Raw genomic sequence first — 25,393 nt, forward strand, 5'->3', positions numbered from 1 at the left:
TGGTTTACTGCTCTGTCACCAAGCTTTAAACATCCAGAAAGTGAGTTCGCAAGGAGGATGTTTGGGAAGCTGGGAGTTCTTGACCAAGATAATGGATCAGCAGAGAAATTCAAGTTTCTATCGAGTCATTTCATGCAGTAGACCTACTTTCCGCTTAGTTTAAATTGCTAGAACCCTCGGCAAGACTTCAGCAACACTCCACCCACATAATTCCATTTATATAATGCTATATATAATTAATCATCAATCCATACCAGGGTCAAGATCAGTTTCGTTTCAGTGCAGCAAATTTATGTAATGTGCTATTACATTTGTATTCAGATTTTTTTTTCCATGTAATTAGACAGAACACAGTTCCTAGAGCACGACTATCATTGCAATTACCCTAGGAACATGTTTACCATAAAGACAGATAGTTCTAACCCTTGACAGCATGAGGCCTAGATTTCACAATGTGATGCTGTAATGCAGTAGGGTAATAAGCACAGCACACAAATGCTCATTGTGAAGGGTATTTCAGTATAGGTATTTCTGTCTGTATGAGTTGGTGTTTTACCATCATGCAGAAAACCACTAGATGTGGCTAGAGCCCACTGTTTACACCAATCTCACGTAGCAGTTGAAGTAGGTAAAACAGCACCAAAGAGTTGGAGAAGAAAACTTGTATTAATTGTACCCTTCGCCCTTTAATTTACTGGTTAAATATCCAGAGCGGCTCTTTACACAGAGCAGTCAGTATGTGTCTTTCTTACTGAGAAGCAATCTTATTGATCCAGAGTGCTGCCTTTTACACGATGCTGTTCTGGAGACAGAAGCAGTCTCCATCACATTATTCCTACAGGATACCTATTGGAAACACTCTGTTAAAAACAATCTTTTTATTATTTTTTTTTCTCTTCATTATTCTTTTACGCTCTCTGTAAAAGAAATCATTAATCTACTGTAGTACAGCAGCGCAAACAAGACTTCCAACTGGGGCATTTAGATACAAATAATCAGAAAGACATTAACAACTGAGGAAAAAACACAGCTTGAATGAGTATATGATGAGTAAATCATATTAAATTAAAATTAAGAACCTCAAAACTAAAGTTAATACACTAGAAACATACACATCGACATGTATCAAGCACACATAAGCAAGTGGAGATCTTTGTGTCAGATTTTTATTAAATTTTTTTTTACTTACTTACTTACTGACTGGGTTTTTAAGTGCAATTTATTGCAGCAGTAGCTAAAGTTCTCTAAAATGAGTCAGTTTTCTGCTCTTCATCCTGATTAGGCTTATGCCATAGCACGGTTCTCATCTTCACACTATTCAACACACTGCTGTAATAAATGCTCCATACCGTTGGCACAGCCACTTAAAAGTGAGTGAAGGAAAGAAGATGACAACATACTTAAGTTCAGAAAGAAGAGCGAAAGCTTTCATTAACATCCAAGCTTTCAGATCTTCTCTCTGTTCCCAGAGGAACATACTTTCCCTTTTGCTATCTTTTTCTTCCTTTCTATCTCTCTGTGAACAGTGGGCGTGCAGTGGAAAGTGCTTTGTCAGGCTGCAGCCCTGTGTGTGTGTGTCTGTGTGCATGTGTGTGTGTGTGTGTGTGTGTGTGTGTGTGTGTGTGTGTGTGTGTGTGTGTGTTTGTGTGCGTGCGTGTGTGCATGTGAGTGTCTGGGTTATTATTAAACCATTCTTTTGCAATGCATGTGCTTTCCTGAGATAAGTACAGGTAAAAAAAAAAAGTTATGTAACCCACAAGCTGAATACGGAGAGAATAGTGCAGTTAAATGACACATTACACCCGTGACTTTATTGGGTTGATAAGTGCTAAAAGAAGCTGAAAGAAACCAGCATCCCCAATTTAAGGCCATCCACTGCCATTGTGTAGCAAGACTTTTATAATATCTCTGCCTTGGTGAGTTTTTTAAGCAGTCTGTGGAAAATATAAAGAATCCCAGAAATTACTGTAGAAGCTAAGTGAACATATTTATTTATTGAATTTCTTTTAGGTAACCAGAAGGGGTTACCTACGGAGCAGGTACACTGTCGAAGGTGCCAATTTTTTACGTCACTCACAATGTTTTTCCATATTTTTATGGAAATGGCCTGGGCATGACAAAGGCAGAGTCACCGTCACAAGACTTAAAGACTTTGCTTGGATTTATCTTTTTGGGGGACAGATCTTTGCACCTTCCAGCCCATTGAATGTTGGCACCAGAGAAGCTGGTTAAGTTATACAGGTCACGTTAATTCAGCAGACATGTCCAAACCAATGCAGCCTCCTTGATTGAAGCACAATCGTGTTGAATTGTCTTATTGCAAAGTCGGCCATGAAGGGAAACAATCAAGATTTGCTACCGGAAGAACCATGAGTGACATGAGCTCTATTTTAAGGAAGGTCCAGAGTTCTGATCCATATAAAAAGAGTGGCTGGATCCGAGTCCAGAAAATGTGTATTTTAGGTTTTGACAGAGATTCTGTGTTTCTTCCGTAGCTACCACATTGAGCAATGTGAAAGCCACTTTTGCCTGGCCAGTTCTCCTATGGATAGCAGGTATTGTACTTGGTCGATTTAAATCGTATCTCAGTGTATCACTGTCCTTGGCATCGGTAAACATTAGGTCAGTCACAAAGCGGTTGCCATGAACTGGAGTGCTTTTTTATAAGGACGTTGAACAACTAAGAAGAAACAACATCTTACTGGCAGACTCTGGTCACGACAAGGAATTCTTTGGATACTTCAATGTGGATCCGCACATGGCTACAGGAACTAGTGTATGAAGTTTGGAGGAGCTGGATGATTTTCTGAGTGACAATTCTGACACCCAATATCCTCCACAAGCCTGGCCAATAGACACAGTTGAATGCTGATTTAAAGTCAATAAAGACAATGACAGTATGTTTCCCACACCTGGACCTTTATTCCATCCCAACTTCATTTCATTCCAATCCAACTTTTTCTTCTTGACTAGTATGCTCTTGGTGTTTCTGTAGTCTGTATTGACTAACCTCCATAGAGACTTTTTAAAGAACATACTGTAAATGTGCTCAGTGTGCATTTCTGTCTTTTAAACACCCAAATGTTGTTGTACCTTCTGGATGAGGACAAGACTTTTATTTCAGCTTCTAATTAAAGAAATGTTAGAGAACTGTTCTTTTGTTAGTCATGATATTCAGTGTCTTTTATAGAGAAGAATAACTGGGCATCAGGGTTCTATTACAGTTAGTCTAATGACCCACCCTCAGCATCTCAAACATGCCTGGTACTTAAAAACAAGGATTATTTACAAAATTGGTAGAAAAGAAACCCTGGATAAATAGAATGAACTTAGAGACTAAGAAATAGTTAGTGTAAAGCACTAGCTTTTGTGTAAAACTAGTTTGTGTAAAGCACTGCTTCTGTGGCATACAATGTTTTTTTCATTTTTTTCATTCACAAATAATCATGTCCACAAAAACACACAAATATGTCAAAACACATCAACACATAAACTAAGTTGGAATAAATTTCAGTAAAAACTTCAGCTAAAACAAAAAATCAGACACACTGTGGTCGTTTCTAATTCTGTAATCTAAGGTACAGTTTTACCTGTCATTTCTTTTTGTTTTGCTTGTGAATATACAGCTTGTCAGACTTTTCTGAGAGAGATGTCATCTCATTCCACTATCTAAGAAATCTGTATTGACCTCAGATTCACACAGCAGAACGCAGGGAGTCTAGTAAAGCATCCAAAATGGTGCAGAATAATGTATGTGCTTGCTTTATTTCTGTCTTTCCTTCTGTCAGGCTAATTAAACAGAACAGGTTGTGGGAAGGCTGGGAGACAGAAAGGAAAAGCTGTCAGGGATGATGCTGGCAAAGAGAAAAACAGTGCTGTGGAGAGAGAGAGAGAGAGAGAGCGCGCATGTGTGTGTGTAATGCAGAGGCAGGCTGAATGAAAGCTTGTTGCGTTGAAGAGACTGCGTACAAATGTTTACTTCCAGAGCTGCATATATCAAAAATGTCTGATTTGAATACTAAGACAGAGTAACAGTAAGACAGCGGTAACAGTATGCTTCAGCAAGAAAACCCCAAACAGAAACCGTCAATACAAAAAACAGGACTGTAGTGTGAAGTGACAATGTAAAAACCTGTAGGTATGTGTGTTTGGGCGAAGACATGTCAGATAGTGAACACATGCATACACCATTTCTCTTTCACACAGACATTCAAGCACACACATGCATTATGCAAATGGCTGTGTAGACAAGTCATCTCCATGCTCACCTCCCTGAAGCAGTAGGAAGTGTCTCATTAAAAAGCAGCCCAACAAAAGGCCTCCCAGCCAGACTCTTTTAAATGTTACTTTCAGGTGGCGGTCAAAAAACATTGCCTAGGAAACCACAGAAATGTCATCGCACGCAGCATGCCATGCTGTAACGTGTGGCCGTCAGCTTGTGCAAGCCTCACAGCTTGAGGCAGACTGGGATACTATACCCTCATGTAGTGCTATGAACAATCACCGTTCCCCCCACTGCTACACTCACACACACACACACACACACACCATTTCCACATCAGCAGTCGGGAGCACACCAATACAATATATTCATTCTCTCATAAAAAGGAAAACAAATTACACTTCTGCCTGACAGCGGCAGAACACAGGGAGGCCAATGAAATTTAGCTGTTCCCTCATGACTCTTGCATAATGCCAGCAACAGCAGCTGTCACATATGGAACTCACATCACTGTCATGCAACATTTCTGACATCTAGTCATAGGGACAGATTTCTTTTTCTCACTACGAATTCATCTAATATTTGTGTCTCTAAGCAAGACAAAATGTATCACCCGTGTAAACAAGTCCATGCCAAATTCTTTAAAGGTGTTTAGATCTGTATATGTACCAATGTCCTTCTTCAAGTGAAAGATGATGGAGATAAACATACCATGTGTCTTGTTTGTGCTATTTTGGCCCCTCAGGTGGTTCGCGTGGTGTAGGCTTCATTCGCTTTGATAAGAGAATAGAGGCTGAGGAGGCCATCAAGGGCCTGAATGGACAGAAGCCCTCTGGAGCAGCTGAGCCCATCACGGTGAAATTTGCCAACAACCCGAGCCAAAAGACAAGCCAGGCCCTGCTCTCGCAGCTTTACCAGTCCCCCAATCGTCGCTATCCTGGGCCCCTGCACCACCAAGCCCAGAGGTTCAGGTAAAGCCAGCCAGCCAGGCTGCAAACCAGAAACTTCTTCTAAAGCTATCAATCTTCTATAATTCTACTGCATGCCATCTCTAGAGTCTTATTAAGCCATTGAGTAATATACATCACTAAATTGGTGGTGGCTCTGTAATTATTAGGATAGAATAAGATCCGAAACTACAGTAGTTACACTTTTGCTTAACTATAGTGATGACAAATGCACGTTTAAAAATCAAATGCATTCATAAAATAGAAAAGTTAAAAACAGTAATTGATTAGGTTTCTTTAAAGAGTAATAAGATTAATATGTATAATTTTCCCATTCCAGAAAATGGTTTTGTTCACCAGTACATTATGGCCACAGATTTTATTTCAAGCTTGACACTTGGTGATTCAGATGCTTTCTGTTTAAAAAAACATATTGAAAATGAAAAAGTTGTTAAGAGCTTGTAATAAAAGATAGTGGCCATTCATAATGTCTACATGAAAATTCCCACACCATGCTCTCTCCCCCTCTGTTTCACCAGCCCCCATTAGCCACTGGCTAAATTACACACTTTCACTTATTATCAATGTTGTATACCAAGGTGGAATTATTGGTGCATTGTTAACATCTCACTCATGAACAAAAACATCACACATTTAATGAAAATCATTTACTCAGATCAGCCATAACATTAAAACTTACCTGCCTAGTATTGTGAAGGTTCCGCAGCTCTGACCACAAGATCTCTAAAAATGTGAACTGGTATCTGGCTCCAAGATCTTTAGCAGCATATCCATTAAAAGGAAAATATTATACAAATTTCACTTTTTATTCAGCCTCCTGTGTGTGTGTGTGTGTGTGTGTGTGTGTGTGTGTGTGTGTGTGTGTGTGCGCGCCCCTGCCCCTGATTGTTGCTCACCTATGCTTTTCTCTGGTGAAGGACAGATTAGCAGTAGCTCATTTACATAAATACTGCACTTAAAAGACATTCTTTTGGGTGACCTATAATTTTAAATAAATAGTACTTGTTAATATTTCTTAAACAAATAATGTAATATGGGACATTTAAGTTCTATAAGTTGCCAGGTGGGGCCTCCATGGATCAGATGTGTTTATCCACAGTCCCTTAGATGCTCAATTGGACTGAGATCTGGGAAATTTGGAGGCCAATTTGTTTCTCCAACCATGCCTAAACAATCTCCTGCTAAATGAGGCCACTGCCAGAAGGAAATACCATTGACATGAGGCGGCTGAAAAACAGTGCAGTTATGCTAGCTATGTTTTGTCCTTCCTTGAACGACTTTTGGTAGGTAATAACCACTGCATCCAAGGAACACCCCATAAAGACTCTTCTGGCCATTACAATTTGGCCCTTGTTAAAGTCACTCAGATACTTGCCCATTTTTCCAACCACCAACACATTGAGAAGTGACTCTTCCTGCTGAATATATCTGATCCCCTGACAGGAGCCATTATATTAAGATAATCAGTGTTATCACACTTCACCTGTTAGTGGATTTAATGTTATGGTTGATTAGTGTAATTTGTACTACACTCACCTGTTGTGTTTGTCATTGAAGGACTCAGGATTATATGTTAGCATAAACGTGTCATGCTTGCCAATTACCAGTGTAAAGTAATGCCAGTGACAGTAACCAGTAATTAATCCCTCTTACATCGCAAACAATTATAACTGAATAGATATGAAAATGATGTCTTACATTTGCATTAATTATATAGCCACACAAAGGTGCCATTGTGTTGTCTTTGTTTGGGGCCATTCTGCAAAACTAGGCTCAGATAGGCAAGCAAATGTCTCATAAAGGAAGCCTTCTCCTGCACCTCCAATTAACTCATTTACCCATAGTGCAACCTGCCACGCTAATAATGCTGGCTTGAAAAAAACTAGTTCCACATTGCATTTCTGGAGGATATTTCTCGTACTTATAAAATTATTAATTATTATTATTATTATTATTATTATTATTATACATAGCTCTTATGGTTACACAAATCTCTAAAAGGCTTTTAGACATTACTCCGCATAATTCCACACCTTTCAACCAATGCTCATACCCTTGAGATTTCTCTGCTTTACTGTTCTTCCATTCATCTGATGTTGCCAAAATAATTCACTCACTCACTCACCTTCTATACCGCTTTATCCTGTAATCAGGGTGGCAGTGACCTGGAGCCTATCCCAGGAGGCTTAGGCCACGAGGCAGGGTACACCCTGGACAGGGTGCCAATTTATTGCAGGGCACGCACACATACACACACTTTGGGCAATTTGGAAACACCAATTAACTTCACCTGCAAATCTTTAGACTGTGGGAGGAAACCGTAGTACCCGGAGGAAACCCACCAATCACGGGGAGAACATGCAAACTCCATGCACACAGAGACAGGAATCGAGCCTGGCTGGGAATTAAACCCAGACCCTGGAGGTGCAAGGCGACAGTGCTAACCAAAACACCACCATGCCGCCCGCCATAATAACTTTGCATGTTTTATCACACTTTTCTCCTGTTGGCTTTCATTTAGTTTTATTTAGTCTTCTTCCGCTATTTTACCTTTTGCCTTTTTACTTTTGCTGCTTCATTGCGTTCCACATTTAAAGATATCTCTCTGTCCTGCTTTTCTGATGTCCTTCACATTAAACATAACCTTATTTAGCTTCTGATTTACACTAGATGACATTGCTATTTACAAGACTCTGCCACCCAACTGGCCATATATCTCAGTCCTCTCTCCCTTTTTTTTGTCATTCTCTCATCTGGACTCCCTCCCACTCTTTTCTATTTTATCTAAATGTCATCACATTTGTTATGGTATTTGTGTCTAAGTAACCTAACATACATTAATATGACATTTGATCACCACTCGAACATGGCTTTTTTTGCCATTCAAGCTTCACCCTTTCTTTGCAGTGATTTATCTCCCATTCCCGAGGATTGCTTTTTATCATTCCACAAGTACAAGATTCACTCCTCATTCTTCCTCAACGAATAGTTACACAGACTTTTAAAACTGTCAAACAGCTATCCATAAACTTTACTTTTTCAAGCCAACTTGAAGTTTGTAACTGATTAGCTGGTGTGTTCACCACAGACCACAGTAAAGCCTTTATTTAGTTCCGTCACTGCACTGTTCTTGTATATTTGTTATAGTGAGAAGATCAATATGGCTACAATCACGTACAGTAACTGAGGTGGCATGTGGCAAGTGTTATTTTGTTTTTTAGTTGTTGTTGTTTTTTACAATTTAATCACAAATATCTAACCTTTTAATAATGAAAATTATGTACAGTAGGTAATAGGTGGTTATCTGAGCATAATTAGAATAAGACTAAATTTAAATTGAATACATCACTTGGCTGCATGTATTTCATTGTCATTATCCAGAAGTCAGATTCATGACAATAGCAGCAAACATAAATATATATATATATATATATATATATATATATATATATATATATATTGTGTGTGTGTGTGTGTAAGGAAAAGTTTGAATAGTCAGAAAGCATTAATTACCCCTGTCGGCCATCTTAAAGATTCTTATTAGGAACATAAGATAGGGGCAGGCCTCATGAGCCATGGAGGTTGAGAAGTGGCCAAACAGTCGGGCACCCAAAATGAGAGTGACTGATGGGTATGAGAGTCTAATGCATCAGTCCAGCAGGTCACCAGGGCTAATGAACAGACTAGAGAGAGAGAGAGCTACCTTGATTTAATATCCTATTATGTCCTGCCTCAAACTTCATTCAAATGTCATATTAAATTACTGAACTTTCCCCTTGCGTTAAAAGGTGTACACCTCTGGAGACATTGCCATTCATACCGTCAGCAAATCATCTCTACATGAGCCTGAACATGTCATAAATGTATTCTTTGATAGTTAATTTGATGTTAATACATTTTCTTTGTCATAATGCTTCAAATCCCTTTTCAATCATCTGTCACAAATACGAAACCATTACAATAACAGTCCTCACCATACCCAATAATACATTGGTCGCTCAGTCACTCAAATTGGTGGGATTCAACAATTAAAATGATAACTATATCCGATATTTCTTAACCTCCGAATACTAACTTTAGAGGTCAACTTGAATTAAACAATACGATTATATAGTAAAGCACAACATTTTGGACATGCTCTATTATGCCACCAAAAGTATATATATGCCTGAGCATATACTGTATATATATATATATATATATATATATATATATATATATATATATATATATACATATATATATATATATATATATATATATATATACATATGCTCAGGCCATAAAAATATTATTCTCTTAGCCTTAGGCTGTATTAACTGTGTCTCTAAGTCTGTTAGGCATCAAGTAGGCCTTCCAACTAAGAGTTAGTGCCTGATTCTTGGCTAGCATAGTGGTGAACAGAGTAATCGGCCCTTCCTGGATGGGCATCTTCTTAAACAAATCAGGGCTTTAGCATTAGTTCCACTGGGTGAGTAGACCATCTGCCTTGCATTAACATCAGAACCCTCCTTCTCTTCACAGGCTGGACAATTTGCTTAATATGGCCTATGGCGTTAAGAGGTAATTAAACTTCACCAAATGCCAGATGTCCATGTTGAAAAAATTATTTCCTTTTCATTTGATACCTCATTTTCTGAAGTCACTTGCATCTGATTGAGTTCAAGGTTTTTCCCTGTCTTAAGTTTGATTTTAACTTGATTCTGCTTGATTTCAAACCACCAACCACTCTAGTCTTTATAAATATTCAGATTTATCTTTCATGATTTTAGTGAAGAGTATGCATTGTTTGATTCTGATGACTGTAGAATTTTTGAGTTTTTGGTCTTTTCTGTGTTTTACTATGTGTAACTTGTATGGAGCTGTGGTTGCCACAGGATTCAGGGTCTCAAGCCTAAACTCCGCCGAGCTCAGTATATTAATATTTACAACAGTGCAATTTGCCAACATTCCCAGCTGCTCTAAGCCCTATTGCATTAATGTAGGCAGCTCAAAATCCCTTAGGGGGTTTATAGGTGTTACTAGTTACTCGTTGTTTGCTTGTTTCTCTTATTTTACAGCAGTTTTACAGAGCAGGCATCTATAAAGTTTCCTGCAAGCTCTAAAGCTGCTTTGGATTGAAAGGAAATGACAAAAAAGCCAAGAGGAGCAGTGTTGATCAGTGAGTTTAATAGACGCTTCCTGCCATTCGGACATAGAATCTTATTCCGGCACCTTTAACATTCTGTCCTATTTTGTGGATGAAAAGGGTTGAGTAAGGCGGAGAGGGGTGAGAGTTCTCCTGGATCCCTGCAGGAAACAAGTGTTTCGCTGCAGATAGCATAACCTCTGATCACCTGGGTTTTGCTCATGTACAGTTTTGCTCCTTTTGTGCTTATGATTTACTTAATATTTCAGCCTTTCCTCCACAAATTGAATGTGTTGTGATGGAGGATATTGTCCTAAATGACTATAATGTAAAACTCTTCTCTGTCAGTAGCATCATTGTGACAGTTTGTTACCTATATCTGATAAAAGTCTAAAAAAGATTTACTCACCGTAAAGTACTTTTACTTATACAACAAACAATGGCTGCCTCTTGAAATCAGAGAACACAAATTATAGCAATGAGAGGTTTGCTTGTTTCTCCTCTTAATGTCTTTTTAGCTAATTTGATCAGCATATTCAGACACTTGTGGGAGGTAGGAAAAAACACAGTAATTACAAAAGCCACAAGGTGAATCAAACAAACCCATATGATAAAACAATATATGCAAACAAGGAAGAGAGTATTTGAAGCGACAGCCCATCATTCAAAACAGAGAGACAAAGCATGCAGATTATTTACTCTGAATGTGATTAGTTGTCAAAGCAGTGAAGACAGCTGTGCAGAAATCACACAATCCTGTTTTCTTCTTGCTGAAGCACAGGGTTGAAGGAGGTGCTTTGCTTTTTCGTGGAGAGCATGACAGTAGGTAATTAACAAAGGAATTCAAGCTTGTGGAAGTGAACAGAAGCAGGTGAAGGTGGACAGTGCGGGAGGGTCAGTCGCTCGTTGCTATGCAACTCCTTGTCCAACAGTTGTGGAAGATAGAACAGAGCATGCTCAGCCCCGCTGGAACAGACAGGAGCCTCCTCCATACTCGTGCAAAGCTGGGCTGTCCCTCACACAGTTGTTCTGAAGATGACTGGCATCTAAATTACCATGCAGCCTGTTTTTTGTCCTCCCCACCTTTTCTTTTCCGAGCTGAGTAATGGCACCGGATTCATTATTTACACAGAAACACAGCGTAATTGAAGTTATGAGATGGTTGCTTGTCATGGAACTTAAGTAAGCTGATGCGCTATTATACGCCTTGTTTGCATAATGAGACATGGCCGGCGCGACACAAAAGGGAGAAGAAGCAGGCGTATCGACTTTGCTAGGGCAAGGCAGCTAAAGCACAGATGAAATATCTGAGTAATTCTTGGCAAAACAAGAAGCAGGGAATTGGCTGGCCCTGCAGTCTGCACAGCGTTATCGATCACAGTCATACACTGCGGAGCTGCCGGCGGTGTGGGTGGAATACACTCTGTTCCCAACGGCAGACACCTAGGAAGCATTGCTTGCATTTTCCACCCGCTGACTGCTGCTTTCAATCTCCCAACACTGACATGCACACACACAAATGTGAATACACATACACACAACCTTCTACTTGCTACCTACAGAAGAAGGTTTCAGCAGAGACATCTGATCTGCAGCAAGGCAGAAATCTCAATTAAAGTACGCCCAATAATGCCTATAGTCATTTCTGGAGAGGTGGCATACGAAATCAACCTTTTATCCAATTTACCTTTTATTTAAAGTGGAACTTTCTTTTAAGCGGAAAGGCAATTAAGTGAAGTCAACTGAGCATTCAAGTCTCTGTATCAAGAGAAAGAAAAGAGGCAGAGAAGGAAAGATTACAAGAGGAATGAGAAGAGATTTACTCAGTTGCATTCCAAATCTCCAGTGAATTTGGGTGGTATTAATGTGATGAGTTCCTGCAATTTGGGCTTTCCAATAGAGCCACTCAGGAAGGCAGTGAAAGAAAGGAGCTTGTATTTGTGTGAATGGTATTTTTTATACGGCCCTCCTACAGTCTAGAGTACAGCCTTTTCAGACAACATACAAAAGCGCCATCCTTTCAGTACTAAATAGATATTGAATCTCTCTAAACCGTCATAAATCAGGAGCAATAGATTTAAAGATGCTAACATAACAGAGGGGCAGCTTGTAGAGTTAATGTGGTGTTCTAATGTGCCAGTGATGTGCAGCCTTGTGTGTTAAACCTGGTACAAAACAGCTAAGGTCATTCAGCCAGCTCTTTCCAATTATGCTTGCAAAACAGTGCAAAACAGCTTTTTTCCCTCTAAAACAGAGCACTCACTCCAATTTTCTCTCTCTCTCTCTTTCTTTCTCTCTCTCTCCACTTCTCTGTCATTTTCAGGTTCTCTCCCATCACCATAGATAGCATGACCAGTCTAGTAGGGATGAACATTCCCGGGCACACTGGCACTGGCTGGTGCATCTTCGTCTATAACCTGTCTCCAGACTCAGACGAAAGTGTGCTTTGGCAGCTGTTTGGGCCATTCGGTGCCGTCAACAATGTCAAGGTGATCCGAGACTTCAACACCAACAAGTGCAAAGGGTTCGGCTTCGTCACCATGACGAACTACGACGAGGCGGCGATGGCTATCGCGAGTCTGAACGGGTACCGGCTGGGTGACCGCGTGCTGCAGGTCTCCTTCAAAACCAACAAGACCCACAAGTCCTGAACTCCCTCTCTACTGTCGTGTAGCCCCGTTAAACACACCACTACTAACACCCACCTCAGCCCACACAGCTAGTCTACAACAGACAGGAACACAACCAATCCACCAACTAAACAGGACTGGATATGGCTTATAATATAACTTTGGACCTATAAGCCAATGTTGCCTAAGTATTACGAAATTGAAAATGGAAAATATTAATGATTTGGAAGACCTGTATATGGTACAGGCATTCTGTTGTATATCCTTTTGGTTCTAGTGGTTGTTCCTTTGATTTCTCCTCTCTGTAAACAGTAGCAAAACCAGACCGCCCTTATTTCAAAGAAGAGAATGCCTTTCTTCTGATTGTACTCTCTTGATTCAGGTTTTCCTTTTGTTCTCTTTTAAATCCGGATCCACTGTCGTTAGTAAAACACCTCCCTGGGAAGAGAATGGGAGGGGGCTCTTTTTAACAAATCGGTGATCATTCATTCATTTGTTTTGGTGTATATTATTAAACCCCCCCAAGTAAATTAACAGGGATGACACCATCCCTTTTCTCTAACGGAAAAGAAATTTCTAACATTGTTTTGTTTTGTACTGCAAACAGAACACGACTTTCCTCACGAGGGATCGGGAGATAGGGAGAGGGAAGGGATGGGTTTGCACTCCTGTTGACAAAACAACACACACACACACACTGTTGCCAAAGAGAAGATCTCTTTGCTTGAAAATGTGTTTAGAAAAAAAAAATTAAAAATAAAGAGAAAGAAGATCTATTTTTATAAATAATGATTAAAATAATAATTATTGAAGAATTTTTACAAGAATCTGGATTTGAAAAAAAGAGAAAAATATTTTGACTGGCTAATTAGGGGTTGGGGGAGGGGTCAGGTGCCACCTTGTCTTGTTCGTTCTGCCGTGGTACTTTTTAGGATCAAAGGTTGTTTGTTTTTCGGGGAGAACCGGATTGGCAATGGTTTTGTAGACGGATGGTTTTATCAAGGATTGCAAATTCAGGCAGGTAATTTTTCATAGCACGTAATTGTTTAACAGCAATCCCCTGTAGGCGAGGGATAGGGTCTTCCCAGGCCTGAGGCATCCTCACTGTCAAGAGCCCAAAGTAAGGCCACACATTGTCCACTCATTTTCTTTCCATCATCAGTCTTTGGAATATCAGTAATACATGTACACACTTCTCCATTTAGGAAACATACATTCTTCTGGTTCCTTTTGCTCTGAGTTTGTGATAATGCATTCGAGATGTAATTCCTTTAGCGATCAACTGTAGGTGCTATATTACATGGGTCATATCTTAAATATCCAAGTTTGTTGTTCTGTGTGCTATTTAGAGAACAAAAAAGAAACTTTAATGTTGGCATTAAATTGAGCTGCTGTTTTTTTTCGGTTTCGGTTTTCGGTACTTCGATTGCTGGCCCCCGTCTGGTTCACCACAACGATGCCAGATGAGCAAATCTGGGCCTTGTAAGAATCACTTAACAACTTTTCTTTGGCTTGCTGACATATAGGTTACTTGCTGAGTGTACAGCGTTTGTCAAAATTAAATGATAATTAGCTAGTTTTGTTAGTCTAGTATTTGTTTCCTCAAAGGATCTATTACAAATGTGTCTTTCTTTGTTGTGTACAAATAGATGATATATAGTCTACATTTGTTTTACAATATCTATATCTATCTGAGTTGTCACTGTTTTTTCGTTCAAGCTTGTCTTTTTTCATATGAAACCTTTATGAAGTGATGGTTCAGTTAATTAGAAAACTCGTGAGGAATCCTGTTTAATATGTTGTCATGTCGCTTGTGGAAAAAAAAAAAAAAGAAAAATTTGACTCATTTTTTTCTGTTTACCGCCGCGGCAAAAGAAACCTTAAAAAAAATAGCTTCTTGGAAATATGTATTTATTTATTGATTGATTGGTTGTTTTATTAATTACATTATTTATTTATCTTGATTATTTATTTATTTATTTGTTGTTATGTTGTCTGTGTTTTTGTGTGATTCTGGTACAGGGAGGGGGTGTTTCTGAGCTAAAGGGAACAAACGACTAGGGGAGATGCTCTTCCATTAGTCCTGTGCACTGAGAAATTTTAGTACGTTTGTGCTTTGTACCAATATATCAAAATTACAATATAAAAAAGTTTAAAAGTCAAAAACTAAAAAAATGTCAAGAGGGTGAGGCTCTTCCCTTATTACTAGAAACAGTTACTCGCTATGCATAACCTAGTCAATAGTTAAATTTGCTATTGCTTTTTTCTTGTCTTGTTAAACATAAATCTTTAAATCTTTTTCAATAAAGTTTAGTCTTAATAGAATGTTATAACAGTTGTTCTGGTTCAATATAACCTGTGATAAGTTTGTGTAGTTTTAAAAGCCGCTTCCCGCCCTCCCTCCACACACTACCGTTGCTTTGTGATCCAACTTTATGCAAAAATGTGGGTCTTAAACATAGTTTCTCATGGATTTGTATGGCATCCAATGTTTTAGGCTCAGCTGCCTTGATTTGATTAATTATATGGTATGTCAATTGTTTGAGTATTATTCATTGCATTGGACCAATCAGTGGAGATTAATGCAATTTAATCTTGAGTTAAACTAATTCCATCATTTGCATATGACATCATAACTCCAAAAAAACAAAAACAAAAAAAAAAATTGACGCTGATTGTACTGGTTGAAGTGGGATAGCTATAAGAAGATGATATTTGATAGATGACACCCATTATATATTTTCTAAGATATAGTCTATTTTGAGAGGTAAATTTAGTGAATGGCTCTTTGAGAGTATAGCATCAGCTCATGTTAAGATAGAACTTCTGTGAATGTTAGAGAACTTTTAACTATTTAGAAGCATTCATACACAATTTATCATTCATCCATATGTTCAGAAATCAATCCATCCTCTGCTCCATGTGCTGAGCGGTAGCACAGACCTCCTCAGACCCCACCGCAGGTGGGAGGTTAAATTATGCAACGACCCCGGTAGAATGTTGTTCTGATGTATAAAATAATTTCCTACGTCACTTCCTCCTCTTTGCTCATGGCATCACCCTCCATTAGTCTGTGTATAACTGAGATTGAGTGAGTGCGTGTGTGCGAGGTGAAAGAGTGTATGCGTGTGTGTGTGTGTGCACGTGTGTGTGTGGGGGGGGTGAGGATGTTTGGAACATGGGGCCGTGCCCCTGTGGTACATGCCCGAATCGCTGTGGCTCACTTTCTCCCCCCGTAGCGCCTTATAGTGGCAGCCTGCCAATAGGAAACCAACAGCCAGTAGTGTAGGAGGGAAGGCCAAGTGAGGAACAAGGCTCTTGTCATTTTTCATTTTCTCCTGAAGATGTGTTTGTTTACTATCTGAGAATCTATAAATCTTTAAAGACAAAAAAAGATTAAAAAAATGTTCACTGGACCAAGCTGGTCTCTCCTATTTATGTTATTACTTAACTATCAATTATTGATTACTGTTATTATGATTAATATTATTCTTATTATTCTTATTATTAATCAAATTACTGCGATGAATGACTTCATGTTATCCTTGCTAGTTTAGATCATTTCTGAAACTGGAAAACAAAATATGGAAAAAAAAATCTTGCTGTAAATGTTTTTTTCTTTTTCATAAACTGTTGTGTTTGAATTATTTGTACTTTTGAATGTTGGGACAATAAAATGAGGTGTTCAAAGCTGTGTGGTCTTATCTGGTGTTTTAAGCACGGGTATGCAAAATCTATTGTTCAAGTTTCCCTTTGCATATTACTTGAGTGGCTATTAAATTTTCCCTCAATTTCACAGACTCTGAGATCCAGACCTTTTAGGTATTCATTGAAGATCTGCTCTACCTGCAACCCGGGCAGAACTAAATGTCACTTGAGCTACAGCTTTAGATATGAATTTGATGATTTATCAAAATGAGTATAAATGCCACGGTTGCCAAGGTCAAAATCAAAGGCACGGAAATATCGAGTGCATTATTACATTAATACACTTTCCTTAGTCAATAATACATCACAGTTTGAGTATTTGAGAGAAGTGTGTGAGCATAGTGCCCCCTTCCTGAGAATGATTAAAAACAGACACACTTCAAACGCCAAAGCCTTTTTACCAAGTATACCAAGAATATCTTCTAAACTTGCTATTCATTTCAGCTCGGTACAGTATCAACATATAATACAGTCGGCTAATTAATAACGCCAAGATAGTGATTAACACTGATAAGCTATATTAAGCAGTTATAAAAAAAAATGACACTTGAAGTTGTTTGCTCAGTGTGTGATCTGTGCAGCAGGTGATGAGGGAATGTAGGAGAGGACAATGATGGAGATAAGTGGTCCGATAAAGTCCTTCAGCCTGTCCAAGCCTCTCCATGCTGTTAGAAACTTAATGAGGTGAAAGTCTCATGAACAACAAGATGTGACAATAAGAATCACTCAGCATCCCCTCCTACTTCATAGCACAGATGTTAGAGTGTTAATTCAACAAGCGAGCAAATGGCAAAATATCAACCACATTTGCAGCGTGACAGACGTCTTAAGGCGGCACACATATGCGATGACAATAAGGCAGGTTTCCATTCTGTAATGCTTTAAGTGCTCATAAATTCTTCCCAAATAGACTTCTTAAATTCCTTCAAAAATTCCCTTTATCTCTATTCTGCTACTAACACAAAACAATCTGGCACACACTGTTTATTATAAGGACACATCAATACAAGAATTGTGAGTCATGGATAGACTGTGGAATCGATTAAATATTTGAGCGTTGCAATTTTCTATTCAATTTAATTCACCAGCACTAAGATTTACTGTATGATTTATTTTAAGCAGCAAGTATTAAAAACTACTTAAAGTAGAAAATGTTGAAATTAATAAAAGTATAAAATGTTGCTGTAAATGTTTTTTTCTTTTTCATAAACTGTTGTGTTTGATTTATTTGTACTTTTGAATGTTGGGACAATAAAATGTGGTGTATAATTAGTGATATTCTTATTTTAGGTTAAAGCCCACATACATGTCTGTCTGTTTTCTTTACGGTAGAACTCACTGCCCAACTTAATCAAATAAAGTAATACAAATTTATAAGATTCTTTCGTAAGTATCTTACGCTTTGTTTTCGCTAAGTTGTACTTCTTTCATTGTCAGCCCTGTTCGGTAATCGCAGAGTGAATCATAGATAAAAAAAAAAAAAAAACTAAAATGTAGGTCAGATGAAGATTAGCGCAAAACACTGGGCTCTCAGTTTGAGTATTTTACATGCAGTAACTTTGGACTGCTGCAAATATTTTTGCTCTAACGACCCGTGTTTTGTCTCATAGTGGTACTTTTAATTACTGCTTTTTATTAGTGCCACAGTTTTGGAACAAATGTAACAAACTGGTTTTTAACCTTCATGCAGAAAAAATACATTTATTAAATTATTTATCAAAAATAAATTGAGTTTTTTGTAGTGTCTTATAAATAGTGGTACTACAGTATATAGTGTTATTATAGTGGCCTACTTTACTTTAGAGTAGGCCATGCTGTATCACGCTTGTGTTTCTTGAGGATCTTGTAGGTGCATTATGGGAGTTTCACATACTTCTTCTGCATACTCTAAACCTTTACGTTGATTGGCTCTGTTAAGTCATGTGTATAGTCATGCCAAAGTACAGACAAAACCTTTCTTTTATTTATATAGATAATCAATGCTCTTCAATTCACCTGGCAGTGGTGTCAGTGTTGTAGCTATTCACGTATGTTTATTGTACGTTGTCGCACTTATGAACTGATTCAATGAAATGGCACTGTTCTGGCCGCACTTCATGATTAATTACAGAAGTCAAAGCAAAGCAAATTGCTTTTGGAAAATATAAAGAGGAACTTCTACAGTACAATACAAGAACCTAATTTAAATATTAAAGCATTTAAACAGTATATTTACTACAGGCTTGATGTGAGCATGCACAAAAACAGCTGTTCATGAGAGCACTTTGTTATTGTGAAAGATGTTTGCTAGGGTATACACAGTGCTCAGGAGTCAAGGTGCAATTCACGCCAACGGCATAACATATTAAACATAAAAACCAGCACAAGGAGTTCGCCGTCAGCAGCATATACAAGTAGTAGTAGCAACCCAAACTGTAGCAAAAAAAAAGAAAAAATGGCTAGGAGAGGGAAAATAACAGATGTTACACTGTATACAGTTTTCAATAGTTTTTCATGCTGATTCCATGAAATAATAAAACATACAGTACAGTACATACAGCAGTACAGAAGCACCGAAACAAAACTCTGGAACCCTATTTGACGCCAGGTAACAAATCTAGCCGGCAATTTCACTTTATTAAAAAAATCAACTAAACTATTAAGCACAATAGAGAAAGACCTTTAGGGTGAACGATGGGTCGATAAAAGATGCCCAGTATAAGCAGATTGTGAAAGGAAGTCATAGGATGAGTCTAGGACTTGATTACAGCAGCAGTGGTTATTATAAAGTTCTTCAGTATCCAGGTGAGATTATCCACCAGGGTGGCTATTAGGAATAAGATTGTTTTGAGGAAGTGCAAACCTTAAGTGTTGGATATCATCCACAGCAGCAGAAGGTGAGTCACAAGTGCAAAAAGCTTCAAACAGAAATAGTGCATCAGGATGAATCAGGCAGCTCCGGAGGGCAAGTGAAGCGACGGGGATCTGGCACCAGCGTCACATCAGTCAGCAGGAGTGTACAGAGGAGTGATTAAAGGTTATATGTTTTATTGTTTTACTGTCCACAGATCTTCTTATAGTGTTCACTATGAGACTTCCCAAGGCAAAAATGTATATCAATCTACACTTAATCATCTGGAGGGAAAAAAAGTAAATGCATTTCTATGTAAACACCTCTTTAATATACTGTACACTATATGATTCGTCCTGACTGTAACATCTTAGATTCATTCCGTGTTTATAGGAATATATACTTCAATTATGTTCCACACACTAAAAATTCCAGCAATGTAACTAAAATACTAATTAAGCAATATCACACAATGGGGAGTGCTGTTGTGATGAATTTCAGCATGGCTGTGATGTGGTCATGGGCACAAGGGCCTATTTGCCCTCTCGTCAATACCGACCTACTTTCACCTTTAACAGTTAAAGTATTACAATTTACTACATATACTGTAGTAAAACCTCCCAATGCTGTTATCTTCTATTATCAGCACTCATGGAATGCCTCTCATCCAATAGGACTGCTCGATTGGAACTATCTGTTGTATAATAAGAGACATATCATTACTGACATTTTAAAAGAGCAGTGTCAGTCCTGCAATAGACGGAGTTTTCCCTTCATACCCTTAATATTTTCAGTCATTAGGATTTAGTAAGGCCAGTAGAGACCTCAAGTCTGCTTTAAAACATTTCAAAGGTCTTGTTAAACCGTCAAAGAATGATCAATAATTAGTTGACCAGGTGCCACTGTTATTCTATTGACCATGTGGCAGTTGGAAAATGTCAATAACATCGATATTTTTTGTTCAAATTACCCAAACTATAGTGCTGAGTGTTACCAATGTTTTCGTGTCTTATTAGGTACAGTCTAGCCGAAATATATAACTCATTCTCCATAAAGGGCTATAGAAATGAACCAGGCTTTTTGTCACACATTTTACATGTTGCAGCTTTGTCTGCCCATTAACTCTGCCCCATGTGGTTCTATAATACACATAAAAGAAGAATTCTCTAAAGGACTGGTCAGGTCTACCTGAGTGTGTGTTTACACAGATGACATGAAAGCCACAACCTCCAGTGGTACTATACACATCCATTATCACTTTCTTTCACTATTTTCCTAGCAGTCTTGTATGGCCGTCCTAAAGACAAAAGAGCAGCTGGCAAAAGAAAGATCAATTGTCATGTTTAGCTTCATTGATGTGATGATTTATAAATATCCAGCTGAAATATTGTTTTCGCAAAAGTAGCAAAAATAAAGATTGTTTTTTCATAGTAAATTTAAGAATATATTATTTTTCCCCCATAATTATAATAACCTGTATTGAAATGAATCCCAGTTATACTTCCAGAAGAGAAGACAAATACACTGGCACTCACTGTACAAGCCTCTGGAGGCAGTGTTATGATCTGGGGTTGTTTCATCTTGTCACGTCCAAACACAGCAATGTTATGTGGCAATAATATAAAGTCAGCTGATAACCTACAGACTGAATGACCAGGTTATCCCACCAGTGTTTTTTTTCTTCCTTGATGGCACAGACATATTCCATGGCACAGACATATTCACATTGTGACAAATTGGTCCCACATAAATTGGCCACCACATTCCATCCCAAAAGTAAATTTACACAATCATGCAAATTTGCACTTGCTACCCCGATTAAAGGATGCAGTCTGCTTGTCAGTACCACGTATTATGAAAACTACAGCAGGGAGCATAGCTTTTTCTAACAAAGGCCCAAAGATGGAATAGTCTTCTAAGTAATGTTCGGGACTCAGACACAGTCTCAGTGTTTAAGTCAAGGCTAAAAACCTATTTATTTAGCCAAGAATTTATGTAAATAGATTTGCCTTAGGTAAAGGAGCAGATCTGGGGGACTCATGGACGTAGAGTATTACGGTGAACTGGTATGTTTAGATGCTGTCTTCCTCACTCTCATTGATCACTCAGGTTTGTTGACAGTGAAGTGATTGGTCAGTCCTGAGCTAAAAATGTCTGTCCTGAGCTACCCACCAGTGATCCAGATCCCCTCTGCTATCTGTTTCACCCAAATGAGGATGGGTTCCCTGTTGAGTCTGGTTCCTTCCTATAACCATCTCAGGGAGTTTTCCCTTGCTACTGTCGCCGTCGTCCTCGGCTTGCATATCAGGGACAAACATATCATTTTTAATTTATACACGTTCACATCTCATACAAACCTAAATAATTCTTTTGATTGTGTAAAGCGACAATGTCAACTGTTAAAGGCGCTATACAAATAAAATTGAATTAAATTCAATTGAGTATAACGCCGGAAAGTAAACAATCTCACACCGGTGTTCAGTTGTGCTCATCAAATCAGAATTTTACAAACTCTCTATCTCTCTTTCACATGCACATGCCAGGAATCTTTTTCATGTTCTCCAAGATCAGATTTGAATATCTCTCCTCAGCACTCACTGTTTTCCACCATCTGTCACAGATGACAGTGAAGTCTCTGGGCCAAACCTCAATTCAAAGGCCCCTGAATCCTCGTTCTGCATTCCAAACACACACTGAGGCAGGACCAAGAGCCAGGTCTTCAGTCATCTGCCACACAAAAGCCATCCACTACAGTTTGTGAGCCCACTGGCACAATCACCAATAGCCTTGTTTTTTACTGCCATAGTCTGAGGCACCCTTTAGACAAATGGTTCATCAGCTCAAGAAACTTGGATGCCAAAGTGGCTCATGGTAATATGCTTCTTAGCAATGCAGAGTTGCAGTCTGATTCAGCTTTGGAATCTATCCATATAAGGCATTGCCTCTATGCGCCATCTTGATTGTCTATAACATTCATTAAGGTTATGGCTTGTACTATTGGACGGTGAAATCCAAGCTGCTTGAGTTTCCATATAAATGAAAGAAAAGGTTTGTCTGTACTGTACATTTGTCACAACCCGCTCTTTCAATGCTATCTTTACATTTCATACATTGGAGGACCCAATACCAGAACAATTTCTGTCTGTTTGTTTGGCCAGATTTTATTACAGCATCATGCAAAACTGGCTGAACAAAATTTGATGAAACTTTGCCAGTACTTTGGTATTTGTCTGATGTTAAGCCGGAGCCATGAATTAAATCAATTTTACTCAAATGTTAAGTAAAGGTGAAGTTATGCAGTTATGCAGAGCAGTTATGTAGCAGATTGGAAAATAAAGTTTTGACTGCAAATGCTTCAAACTGTGGGTACATCTTAATGGTCAGTATTTAATGAAAATTTTGCAGTATTAACATGTCTGGCTGAAGTTTAACCTGCACCATAAGCAAAATCAAAATATTGAATAAAAGCATTGTTATGAACAAGTATGTGCCAGATTTTATAATCTTCTTTAATAAAATATTTTAAAAACTACTCCTAAGATACTATACTATATATACATTATATACAGTGTGTACAGTATATACAGTATCTTACAAAAGTGAGTACACCCCTCACATTTTTGTAAATATTTTATTATGGCTTTTCAAGGGACAACGTTACAGATATGAAACTCTGATAGAATGTAAAGTAATCAGTGTACAGCTTGTATAATGGTGTAAAGTTGATGTCCCCTCAAAATAACTCAACACACAGCCATTAATGTCTGAACTACTGGCAACAAAAGTGAGTACACCCCTAAATGAAAATGTTCAAACTGTGCCAATATTTTGTGTGGCCACCATTATTTCCTAGCACTGCCTTAACTCTCTTGGGCATGGAGTTCACTAGAGCTTCACAGGTTGCCACGGAAATCCTCTTCCACTCCTCCTTGATCACGTCACGAAGCTGGTGGATGTTAGACACCTTGCGCTTCTCCACCTTCTGTTTGAGGATGCCCTACAGATGCTTAATAGGGTTTAGGTCTGGACTCAGTTTCTTCAGCATGGCAGTGGTTGTCTTGGAAGTGTGTTTGGGGTCATTATCATGTTGGAATACTGCTCTACGGCCCAGTTTCCGAAGGCAGGGGATCATGCTCTTCTTCAGTATGGCACAGTACATGTTGGCATTCATGGTTCCCTCAATGAACTCTAGTTCCCCGGTGCCGGCAGCACTCATGCAGCCCCAAACCATGACACTCCAACCACCATGCTTGACTGTAGGCAAGACACATCTGTCTTTGTACCCCTCACCTGGACGCCGCCACACACGCTTGACACCATCTGAACCAAATAAGTTTATCTTGGTCTCATCAGACCACAGGGTGTGGTTCCAGTATTCCATGTCCTTCGTCTGCTTGTCTTTAGCAAACTGTTTGCGGGCTTTCTTGTGCACCATCTTTAAAAGAGGTTTTCTTCTGGGACGACAGCCATGCAGACCAATTTGATGCAGTGTGCGGCATATGGTTTGAGCACTGACAGGCTGGCTCCCTATCCCTTCAACCTCTGCAGCAATGCTGGCAGCACTCACACGTCTATTTTTAAAAGCCAACCTCTGGACATGACGCTGAGCACGTGCACTCAACTTCTTTAGTCTACCATGGCGGGGCCTGTTCTGTATGGTCTTAGCCACCATGTTGCAGCTCAGTTTCACGGTGTTAGCAATTTTCTTATGGCCTAGGCCATCTTTGTGTAGAGCAATAATTCTTTCTTTCAGATCCTCGGAGAATTCTTTGCCATGAGGTGCCATGTTAAACGTCTAGTGACCAGTATGAGAGTGTGAGAGCAATAACAACAAATTTAACACACCTGCTCCCCAAGGACACCTGAGACCTTGTAACACTAACGAGTGACATGACAACGGGAAGGGAAAAGGGCTAATTGGGCACAATTTGGGCATTTTCTTTAAGGGGTGTACTCACTTTTGTTGCCAGCAGTTCAGACATTAATGGCTGTGTTGAGTTATTTTGAGGGGACATCAACTTTACACCATTATACAAGCTGCACACTGATTACTTTACATTCTATCAGAGTTTCATATCTTTAGCGTTGTCCCTTGTATATACTGTGTATACACTACCGTTCAAAAGTTTGGGGTCACTTTCTAACTCCATGATCGTTGTGGATTTTTATTTCTTTCTACATTGTAAAGGAATGCTGAAGGCGTCCAAAAAATGCATTAATCCCCTTTGAACAGTTAATGGTGAGATGTTTCTGCTACTTATGCTCTGTAAAGACTTCATAACGCCTCTAATCTGAGGTGCTGTTAATTGGCCATTTTTCAGGCTGATAACTCTAAATGAACTTCTCGTCTGCGGCAGAGGTAGGTTTTGGTCTCGCCCTCCTTGGATGGCCTTCATGAGAGCCAGTTTCATTATGGTGCTTGACGGATTTTGCAAATGCACTTGACAATACTGTTCTTGCAAGAACTTTTACAGAAAGGCTGACCTCTGTGTCTTAAAATAACAATTAACTGTTGTTTTTGTTGTTGTTACGTAATTACCTAATTCCATATGTGTTAATTTATAGTTTTAAATCCCCAGTATTGTTGTAGAATGTAGAAAATAAATCACTAAACAAAAACAACGAAAATGACAAGTGACCCCAAACTTTTAAACTATATATAGAAACGTCCTCTGACTTTCAACTGTTTTTACTTTCAGTAAACTTAATGTGTAAATACTTGTATGAACACTAAAAGAGTCAACACCATAAGACATAAGACTAACTAAAAAATTTTCACAATGTGTCCTTGAATGAAGGGAGGCTTAAAATCAAAAGTACCAGTCAGTATTTGGTGTGGCCACCAGCTGCTTGAAGTACTGCAGTGCATCTCCTCCTCATTGATCACCTATTGCGGACAGTCTGAGC

The 25,393-nt window shown here is 38.8% G+C and overlaps 1 protein-coding gene across 6 annotated transcripts in view; it reads left to right on the forward strand.

The window, feature by feature from the left end:
* The window catches only part of elavl4 (ELAV like neuron-specific RNA binding protein 4), a 70,647-nt gene extending 53,942 nt beyond the window's left edge, over nt 1–16,705 (forward strand). For 3 of the 6 annotated variants that reach the window (XM_053504256.1, XM_053504258.1, XM_053504257.1), the window contains exons 6-8: nt 4,968–5,193; nt 9,715–9,753; nt 12,642–16,703. In XM_053504256.1, the coding sequence (XP_053360231.1) occupies nt 4,968–5,193; nt 9,715–9,753; nt 12,642–12,969 (593 nt within the window). In that variant the 3' untranslated portion in view covers nt 12,970–16,703. Of the gene's footprint in view, nt 1–4,967; nt 5,194–9,714; nt 9,754–12,641 lie in introns of all 6 variants that reach the window. The other 3 variants (XM_053504254.1, XM_053504253.1, XM_053504255.1) reach the window with 2 other exon arrangements.
* The last annotated feature ends 8,688 nt before the right edge of the window (nt 16,706–25,393 follow it).

Source organism: Clarias gariepinus, chromosome 9 (assembly GCF_024256425.1).
Source record: "Clarias gariepinus isolate MV-2021 ecotype Netherlands chromosome 9, CGAR_prim_01v2, whole genome shotgun sequence".
NCBI lineage: Eukaryota > Metazoa > Chordata > Actinopteri > Siluriformes > Clariidae > Clarias > Clarias gariepinus.